This window comes from Lathyrus oleraceus, chromosome 5 (genome assembly GCF_024323335.1).
Source record: "Lathyrus oleraceus cultivar Zhongwan6 chromosome 5, CAAS_Psat_ZW6_1.0, whole genome shotgun sequence".
Taxonomy (NCBI): domain Eukaryota; kingdom Viridiplantae; phylum Streptophyta; class Magnoliopsida; order Fabales; family Fabaceae; genus Lathyrus; species Lathyrus oleraceus.
The window spans coordinates 181,996,549-182,007,549 of NC_066583.1; the positions used below are offsets into that span (position 1 = coordinate 181,996,549).

Consider the following 11,001-nt stretch of genomic DNA (forward strand, 5'->3'; position numbering starts at 1 on the left):
CTAAATTTGTTTTTCAATTTCATCCTTGTGTAAATGAGGATATCTATAAGGCCGCACACTTACCGGACTAGCACCATGTAAAAGTTCAATTGAATGGCTAGTGTTTCTTGCCGGAGGAAGACCCTGAATTTCTTTAAACACAATAACAAAACGATCCAACAGTCCTCCCAACTCCTTAGTCTGATGATCAGAGACACGTGGCAGCGGTGATCCTAGCACCTCCATCAAGGTAGGCCATTCACAGCCTGCTATCATTCGAGAAGGAGTGATGATGCTTTGAAATGTAGCCATCGTATCATCTACAGCTTGACCAAGTAATTTCACCTTACTGCCCTTATGGTTGAACACCATAGACATTTCTTTCCAATCCATGGTCACCTTCCCCAAAGTTTCGAGCCACACAACTCCCAAAATCAAATCCACACCTCCTAACTCCAGTACATAAGCATCAAAGCAAATCTGCACCGCTCCCACGGTCAGCTGAATTCCATTGCATCTACCCTTAGTTAGGACACGATGACCATCTCCTAACTTAACACCCAAGGGATTAGAAGGCACCATAGGCAATCCGAGGGTTTCCACCACTTTAGGGGATATGAAATTATGTGTGGCTCCACTGTCAATAAGAACCAGAATAGATGCACCTTGTAAACATCCCTCCAATTTCATCGTCCGGACCTGGTTTAGATTAGTGGATACACCAAACAATCCCATAGTTTTACATTCTACTTCCTCTTGTGTGAGCTCTTCTTCCGACTCAACCTCTAACACGACAATCTCTCCTTCATCGTTGACAATTTCACCATCCCCCAAGATAATCAATCGTAACTGTTTTGTTGCACATTGATGGAGATGATCCCATCGTTCGTTGCAACGAAAACAGAGTCCTTTCGCACGACGCTCATTAACCTCTGCACTTGGTAGATGGCGGACACCACGAGAATGACGACGCAAATTGTCACCTAAATTTGGGCGAGAAGATGTTGTAGAATTAGTAGGGCGCGTTGACCCGGTTTGAGATCTTAAACCCGAACCAGTCCGCGTTTTGCCCAAATAGTTATTTGTCTGGGTCTGCATTGCAGATCCCTTTCCTTCCCCTTCGCGAAAAGCCCAATTAGATTTTTGAGATTTTGTCCAAGAGCCATGACCCGGTTTGTAACGTGAACCAGATCCATGACCTGAATTTTCAGCAAATTCACGTTCCACATCACGTGCCAATTGCATCGCCACATACCGGTTGTGCGGCTTGAATGTTCTTACCCGAGAACGGATGTCGTGACGTAAACCACCAATAAAATAGCCCAGAAATTGTTGTTCTGGTAACCTTCCACACTGAGATGAACACAATTCAAATTCGGCGATGTAATCCTCCACCGTCTCCGATTGCTTCAAATCCTTGAGTTCTTCGAAGGGGTTCTCCAAACGCCCTCCTCCAAATCTTGCCATCATTGCTTCACAGAGGTTCTCCCATGACAATTCCTCTGTTGAATCACGCCATAGGTTAAACCAATGGATAGTAGGGCCTTCCATACTTAACTTTGTCAACTGAATACGAACATCCTGAGAGATTCTTTGTACTTCAAAGTATGTCTCAGCACGAGTGATCCACGCCACCGGATCGTCGCCGGTAAATGCTGGCAACTCCACCTTCTTTGCGGACAAACGAAACTCATCCAATGGTGAGGTAACCGTTGTACCGCTTGACTGAGGTGATTCACGGTTCACCATCGCCCGTTGAATCTCCGCCGCAATGAAAGTACACAAATCCTCAATACTAGTTTCGACACGTCCTAAACGTTCCTCAACTGCAGTAATTCTCTCTGCCATTCTGGTTTGCATGAACACAGCAGGTCGGACCAATTGATAGAACAGAGGAAAGGTAGAATAGAATGGAGGAAATTATTTTATTAATGAATATGAAAATAACAAAGAAGTTCCAGAGCTACTGCTCCTCAGTTAGAGAAAACAATTCTCTCACTGCCCAAACCCTAATATGAAAAACAGAAAATAATTGCATGCATAGCTACTGCCCCATACACTTCTATTTATATGGGGAATAATAACTAACTCCTATTTATTTGGAAATACTAACAAACTAACTAAGACTCCTATTTATTTGGAGAATACTAATTAACTGGGCCTTTCTTATTCTTTCTCACATATACCCTCCACTGTTTAGGCCCAAAATTATCTTTGTTAACTAACACATCCCCATCATCACTTGTGGGGTCCGATTCATTCTTATCATCTTCCTTATGAATATCATTTGATTCACCATTATTGATAAGGTATGCCAAATCCCCGCAAGCCTTTACAGGGGTTGTTTCATCATCAAGCACAATAGGAAGATCTTCATTTCGAGGAACTTGATTCCACAGCTCTTGCGAAATGTCAAAATTTGACGACCTCTGGAGACCGTAATCATCCTCCTTATGCCAATTCCCAGGAGCCTTGTCTTTGTTGTTATAATTCATTTCTAGTGCAGAGAAAGATGTGGTGATGATCAAAAATGACAACTGTTGTTACGGAGAAAACTCGAGTGTTTTTGCTGCTAATGCATGAGATACGTTGAGTTTCGGAGTTTTTCGGTGTTGAATCTCACAACCGCTTCGGTGAGGTCAAAGGTGGATTTCGAGCAGAAAGTTCTTGTAAGTCATCGAGGGCACACTTTGATGCTAGATCAATATCTACCCCTTTGATTTCTGATTCTGTGATTGTAGAATAGTTGGCAATAACCGAAGCATCCATGATGTTGTTCTTGTTGGTGGTTCGTGCCAAATTTGAGGAGCTCAACATGGATCTCTTTAGGAAATGTATGGAACTAGTTGAGAAATGTTTGAGAGATGCCAAGATGGACAAAAAAGCATACATGATGTTGTTCTTGTTGGTGGTTCTACTAGAATTCCAAAGGTTAACAACTTTTGCAGGATTTCTTTAATGGAAAGGAGCTTATGCAAAAGCATTAATCCCGATGAGGTTGTTGCATATGGAGTTGCTGTCCAGGCTGCAATTTTGAGTGGTGAGGGGAATGAGAAGGTGCAGGATCTTCTCCTTCTTGATGTTACCCCTCCTGGTACTGCATTGATGATGTTAGATGCTGGTAAAATGGTAGCCGCCGTCAGTTCTCGTAATCCTACTCTAGTTGGTGCTTTGACCAGGCTTCAGAGGTGTGCATTCAGTAGAAGCTGGGAGATCCAAATCATTGATGCTCAGGCTCTTATGACGGTATCAAACCAATGATCCACCAGAATTCCGAAAATGGCCAACGACTCATAACCGACCATGACATCCAACTGAACCTTCATCCACAATCTTCAACACTCACGAACCGAAACCGAACAGAAATCTCCAATCTTCAAACTGCCCTTCAATAACCTCTCTTCACGCTTCGGTTTGGGAAGTGAGGTTCTTCATTTTGCTGCACGCAGAATCATTCTTCAGCTTCAAGCCAACGCTTCGTCATCCATTGTCGCGAAATCGACGGTATAGCAGGCGTGACAACTGGGACTGGTTTGGTTGTGCCTGAGAACCACTGCTGTTATTTTTTTTTGTATGTTTGGAAATGAGGCAGGTCTTGGAATGCAACTTGTGGAATTGGCGTTGTCGTAATGTTCGATTTCAATCTAGTCTAGGAATCCCAAGGAAACAAACTGTAAGCTTTTGTTTATGCCTTCCGTGTGTATCATAGACTCGGTGAATTTATGCTGAAATTGTTGAGTTTGATATCGTGCAGGATCCGGGTCATGGCTTGCATTGACTCTAGATGATGAATCTGAGTTTCCCTCAGTGGTAAAAAAACAAGAGAAAAAGTGAGCCAGAATTAGCTTCCGCAGCTAACTTATTAACTTCACAAAGCATAAATTCTGCTTTGATTATATTGTTCCCATCAACGCCGGATGAACCTCGAATGGTAACTATCTGACTGAGAAGATAAACAGTAGAATACTTTTTGTTATCAGCATCTTCATTACTAGGATCACACCTTGCTAGACTGACATAAAAAGGAAACATGTTTTGAGTTTCTTCATCACTCCATGATAGCAAAACTATTATTTGTATCCTATTGTTGTCCCTGGCCTGTATCTTGTACTTGAAACATCTCGGCAGGAAAGGTGGTGAGCTTATTGTTGTGGTGATGAAGAATGTTGTAGAACTCTTTAGGCTTGCAAAAAAACTGAAAGACCCTGTTCTGCAACAAGTTTCTCTTCTGCAGATAATTATGCACAAGCATCTAGAGAACTAGGTTGTTGATATGTACTTATAAAAGTACATAGTTCATCAGCATCGACAGCATAGCCTGGCATTCTTGTCATATAGATCTAGGATATAAGCATATTTAACGGAACCAATTATGGGAGCCATGTATGGTTCTTTAGGAAAATCTCCTGCAGAAACCTGGTTTTGGTGGAAATAGAAAGGTTGTGACAAGGTTCTTAGGAGATTAGTTCATTTGTGGGAGATTTCACACAATCTAAAACATGAGGATACCGAAAACCTTTCTGTTTCTCCTCCTCTACCAAATCTTTTAGCTCGGGTGTCAAGGAGCCTGAACCAGTATGTGCATTACTTTTTCTTCAACACAAAGTTCATTTTGTAAACATCTTAGAAAATCTTTCTCATGCTTTTGCGGTTCATTGTAAACAAAGGTGGCATTTTCTTCCTTGTAATTGAAATTCAAGTGCCATTTTGCAAGATTAGGTGAATGTTTCTTATCGGTCTCGTGTTTGGTCCTTTTGGGGCAAAACAAAGTTATTTCCTTATACCTTAGAATTTTCATGTATATATGTGAGGTACTTTTAAAATTATGAACTAATCATATACCGTGTAAATGGATGACTATGATTGAATGAATGTGAGAAATTCTTGGACATGAATGAAATAATATGGAAAATATGAATGAATGGAAAATTTCCCAATATAGAGTGAAAAATATGAATATGAAATGGAGAACATGAATGTATGTAGAGGAACATGTGGAATTTATTTTAATCATGAATGAATGGATAATGAATATGGATGATGACCAAAAACAAAATGTTTCGCACTTGACACAGAATTTCATTGAAAGATGGTGCGAACTAGTAATATGACAATGAAGGATGAATAATCACCTAGGTGAATAATTGGAACAAAGGATGAATAATGTTTTATGAGGGAGACAAAAAACGTAGATGGAAATTGGACACAAGAACGAAAATCATGAGGTTCATTTGATCCTAACAAGTGAAAGAGGTTTCAAATCTCCCATGGCTAAAGAGATTAATCATCTCATACCAAAATAAAGAAACAGAACCCAAAAGACAGACATGGACTGGTCGTGGTAACAAGTCCAACAACTGATGTTGGTGGATAGCATCATGACCAGATGAAACGGTCATGAGGAGAAATGTAAATGAACGGTTGATGGGAAAAAATTTCAGGGCCAAAATCAGGGTATGACAGGTACTACTAACCTCGGTTTGTTTTATAGAAAATCAAGTGAATACAAATTAGTAGGCTATTGTGATGCTGACTATGCTGGAGACAAAATAGAAAGGAAAAACACTTCTGGAAGTTGTTAATTTCTGGGAGACAATCTGATCTCATGGTCCAGCAAGAGGCAGTCAACAATTGCGCTTTCAACATCCGAAGTTGAATATTTTGCAGCTTCTGGATGCAGCACTCAGATACTCTGGATGAAGAGTCAGTTGGAAGATTATCATATATATGAGAGTAACATTCCTATTCTTTGTAATAATACTTCTGATATTTGTTTATCTAAGGATCCTATCTTGCATTTTAGAGCTAAGCATATTGAAATTAAACACCACTTTTTACGTGACTATGTTCATAAGGGAATTTTTCATCTAAAATTTGTTGATACAGACCATCAATGGATCGATATATTTACAAAACCCCTTGCTGAAGATAGTTTGTCTTCATTCAGAAAAACTTATTTATGGATTTATGTCCAGAATGAAAAGATGTAATTCATAATGTTTAACTCTTCAAAACTATATATTAGATTCTGAGAATATTTTTGTTGACTCTTAAACATGAGCTTTCCTAAGTAAGAAGGTTTCATGGATCAAAAAGGTTCTGATCAGAAGTAATCTTATCGATTTGTCTTCCTAATTTTGAATAGTCGTTGCATTAAATGGTTGTCATATCATTTGATTTCATGTGGTTCTAAGTGGTTACAATTGTTCCACTTTCTGAGCATGCGTGATGAAAGCGTGACACATTGGGTTTAACAATTCTTAGAATTAGGTTAAAAAACTCTTACGCTTCCCCCTATGAATGTGTATTTTTACCTTGTCATCATTGCAATTTTTTATATATAAACTTACTTCACTCACATTTTCACACTATGGGCATAATATTCCCACACTTTCATCTTTCAAACCTAAAACACTTATGTGCAACTATTCATCCTCTCTTTCATCTTCAGCAATGGTTGCTCCAAGAACCAATTTAACAACAGTTTCAATAACTGCAACTAGCTCATCCTAAATCTCCTCCTAGATATGTCACTTTTGAAATCACTCCTCCATCTAAAGAAGAAATCATCGGTAGTAATATCCCGTCAGAAAACTATCATATCTTCACAAAGATCGATCATCCAGAAGTTTTAGCATACTACATGGAAACCTGTCGTGAAGATAATGTTGATCATTTGGTAGATCCCTTAAATCTCCCGAATGACTACCCAATTGTTTCGTTGCCTCCTCCTTTTTCCCAAAACCATTAGTTTTCAAAAAATGTCTTCGCACGCGTGTGTGATTTTTAGTTATATCTAAGTGTGTGTGTGCCCTTTATGTTTGTTAGAGTACTTGTTGCACTTCTATTGTGTTTCTTTGTTTTCCGTCTTTTTAATTAGTTTGTATCTTTTCTGCCTTTTGGCATTATCAATAATTTTTTTCGTGTTTCTCATTATTTCCTTTATTTTTTTGTCTATGTATTTTTGATTGATGACAAAGGGAGAGAAACATATATAAGGAGAAGATCTGTAACTATTTTGATATACCTAAATTCCTTAACTAAGAACCCAAACATTGATTAATGTTTTCGGCTAAAGTACTTCGAAGAATAGTTTGTTAAATAATTTGCAGTGTTATGTTCAAGAATTAGAATGGCCATGTTCAAACATCAGAAGTTCTTATGAAGTTTCAAAGATTAGAATACAAGTTACCCAGTTTCTGATGAAATGGTCTTTTATCTGAGTCTATAAAACCTTTAAGTTGATGACTGGAAATTCAAGGTATTATTATCCATGTTCTAAACTTAGAAAATTAGGTATTGGCATCAAGTTCTTCTGAAAGTCTTTTTAGAAAAACTTTGGCATTGGCATCTAGCTATGAGGAAGAGTTTCCTCTATAGTAATCAGACTTGAAAATCAAGTTTCTTTAAGAAGATAACCAGCTCTAAATTTCTTCAAAAAGAACTCAACTAAGCTTCAGAAATGAAGCTCATCAAAATGTTAATGTTAATCAAACTAGTGATTTGGAAAACATCAATCAACTTCTGAAGATAAACTAGATTCTAAATGAATATTTACTCTGGTACATCAAAAAGGTTAGTCAGGAAAGTATTCTTTCATTCTGATTTTATCTTTATAGGATTATACACCTTAGGGGGAGATTTGTGCTTCTGTAAGATGTATTCTTCTGTGATTACCTTGTACAAAACTGTTCATCAAAAGTACATGTTTTATCATCATCAAAAAGGGGGAGATTGTTAGAACAAGATTTGGTTATGCATCTATACCTTGAGTTTTGATGATAACAATGTTGTATTTGTGTGAGAACAATTTTGGTACCCTAATGGTTTATTATTGTGTAGATTTAACATCCAATTCTGATTATGAGGACATAACATGCAACGTCATCAATTTTTGAATAATGAGTTCCAAATCCGTTTCAGCGCCAGTTATTAGAAGTTATGAAAAATGTTCAATATTGCTACTGCAGTAATCTTTCTGCTTCTGTGTTGATTCACTCCTGAGAAACTTTTAAGGAGACTCTATGTTGCTGCTGCAATGTTCTCTCAGTTCATGCTTCTGGACCTGGAAAGCTTCTGAAGTTATGTTACGTAGTAGAAGATTCTGAAGATCTCAAGCTAGACGATTGAAGTTATCAAGGCTCTGACTAAAGATTCTGAAGACTCTAAAGATTCTGAAGACTCTAAAGATTCTGAAGATACTAAAGATGTCAAGCCAGACTACTGACGCTGTTAAGGTTCTGACCAAAGATTTTGAAGTTTCTGAATCCAACTCTATGTTTCTTCATTTCATGCTTAATCAACTTTCATCAGAAGCCAATGAACTTGAAGATAAGATAAAAAGGGAACATGATCAAATAGTATATAGTACAAATAGAATATCCTTTCCACTACTTGATTTCATGGACAAAGGATAATACTATACATCACACATGTCATTAATTTTATAGGTGAATGACAGTATACAGTATCACTCCTTTCACTATCCAACAATGGACAACCGCTATATGAGCTTTCCCCATTTTACCCTCCAACAGTATTCTTCTTATGCTATATAAGTAAGACTTAGAGACTTGAAGAAAAGTATTCGGTGCTATAACATTTTGATAAGTCTATTTCTTTGTGAAAAGTTATCATTATTTTGTACACAATTTTTCTGTAAGTGTTTGTTTATCATTTGTGTAAAATTTGCTTATATAGAAGCAACTTGTAACTCACAAAATATTATTCAAACTGTTTATTTGATTTCTTAAGGAGGTTATCCTTGAGAAGACAAAGAAGGTTATTCTTTGTGAGTACTTAAGGAGACTAGGGTATAGCTGGATGCTTAAGGAGACAAAGAAGGGTATTTCTTTGTGATTATTGTAATTTGTTTATTATAGCAGATTAAGTCCTTATGTATAGGGAAAAATCACCTTGGAGGGTGGACTGGAGTAGCTTTGAGTTTCAAGCGAACCGGGATAAAAATACTCGTGTTTTTATGTCTTTGTTATTAACTTGTTAGTGGTGTGTTCTTGTTTTGGAAAAAACTGTTGCTTGTAAAACCCAATTCAAACCTCCATTTCTTGTATTTTTCACACCTTCATTTAACACTTCCATTAAAATTTTACAAACTGAAAACGCTCGTGAATATATGTCATCCCAGTTTTAATCCTTTTTAACATCACGGGGAATTATTCATCAATCATCATGTGCTTATACACCACAACTGAACAATGTTGTTGAATGGAGGAATCATCATTTAGTTGAAATCGCACAGACTCTTTTACTTCACCAAAATGTACCTTCTCATTTTTGGGGGTGATGTTCTCCTCATAACATATCACCTTACCAACTGGATGCCTTCTTTGGTCCTTCAAGATCAAATTCCATGCTCTATCTTGAATTTGCAATATGATCTCTATCCCATTCCTCTTTGCGGTTTTGGTTGCACATGCTTTGTTCATGATATTAGTCCAGGTAAAGACAAACTTTCCTCAAAATCTCTCAAATGTATTATTCTAGGCTACTCGCATATATAAAAGGGATATCATTATTTTTGTCCTCAACTTCAACGATACATTGTTTCCTTCGATGTTACATCCTTTGAAGGTCCCCCCTTTTTCTCTGCCTCAACGTCACCCGATGTAATTTGTAATTCAAATGTTTGAGATATCCCTTATGCCATCCCCACACCCATTAAACCTCCATTGTAAGTCTACTAGTAACAGACACCCCGTCTATCAAAAGTTAGAGATGATACTAATCCATCATCACCACCTCATACTCCAACTGTTCCTCCAGCTATGTTACTTTAACTTGACCATCCAATAGCATTACAAACACTACGCCAAAAAGTGCTTTTGGCAGCACCAAAAAGAAAGCGCTTTTTAAAAAAAGCGCTGTAATAGCTTGAAAAAAAATTCGCCTATGCGTGTAAAGCGCTTTTAAGGTAAAAGCGCTCTTATAGGTCTCCACTTATGAAAGCGCTTTTAAGGTAAAAGCGCTCTTATAGGTCTCAGTCTCACATCTATGAGTTTCACACTTATGAAAGCGCTTTTAAGGTAAAAGCGCTCTTATAGGTCTCATGGGTTTCACACTTATGAAAGCGCTTTTAAGGTAAAAGCGCTCTTATAGGTCTCAGTCTCACATCTATGAGTTTCACACTTATGAAAGCGCTTTTAAGGTAAAAGCGCTCTTATAGGTCTCATGGGTTTCACACTTATGAAAGCGCTTTTAAGGTAAAAGCGCTCTTATAGGTCTCAGTCTCACACACTTATGAAAGCGCTTTTAAGGTAAAAGCGCTCTTATAGGTCTCATGGGTTTCACACTTATGAAAGCGCTTTTGAGGTAAAAGCGCTCTTATAGGTCTCATGGGTTTCAGACTTATGAAAGCGCTTTTAAGGTAAAAGCGCTCTTATAGGTCTCAGTCTCACATCTATGAAAGCGCTTTCATGGTAAAAGCGCTCTCATAGGTCATTTATAAAAATTATAATAAATCTAATATTACAAAATCCCTGACTTTCAGAAATCCCTCTTTCACTCTCTCTCGTTCGAAGCTCTCGCTGCCCTGGAAAAAATTCCACAGAGTACCTGGAAATCTCAACGATAAACACTGCAAATTTGAAAGAGACTGCATTCGAAAGAGAAGGATTCAATACCTGGAAATCTCATTGCGTTTTAAGGTTAGGTTTTCGTGTCTTTCTGTTTTGCCCTAGAAGTCAAAGAATAGGTGGTCGATTTTGGTTTGAATGGACTTGCATTGCTACATTATGGGTTATTTATTTGTCAGTATCGATTATTAGAGTTTGTGACTATGTTTGCTTAATATTCTGTAACTTACCGAAAGTTTCATCTTGTTCTGATATAAATGATATTCTGTAACTTGCATCGCCATTGACTTAGAAATAATGTTGGGAGTTCTAATAGAATCAGTGCCTTTTCAACATTTGTTTAAATTTGCTGAGAAAGTAGGAAGGAATGAACTGATATGTTTGCACCATTGTATCCTCATATTCTAACTATTACTGAAATTTCAGAAAG

General features: G+C 37.6%; 1 protein-coding gene across 1 annotated transcript; it reads right to left on the reverse strand.

Annotated features, from left to right (window-relative positions):
• LOC127079578 (uncharacterized) lies at window positions 1-1,827 on the reverse strand. Its single transcript, XM_051019962.1, has one exon. The coding sequence runs from the start codon at window positions 1,825-1,827 to the stop codon at window positions 1-3; it is 1,827 nt and encodes a 608-aa protein (XP_050875919.1).
• Between the last annotated feature and the right edge of the window lie 9,174 nt (window positions 1,828-11,001).

Coding starts and splice junctions, on each gene's coding strand:
- LOC127079578 (XM_051019962.1), bottom strand. CDS start 1,827: ATGGCAGAGAGAATTACTGCAGTTGAGGAACGTTTAGGACGTGTCGAA.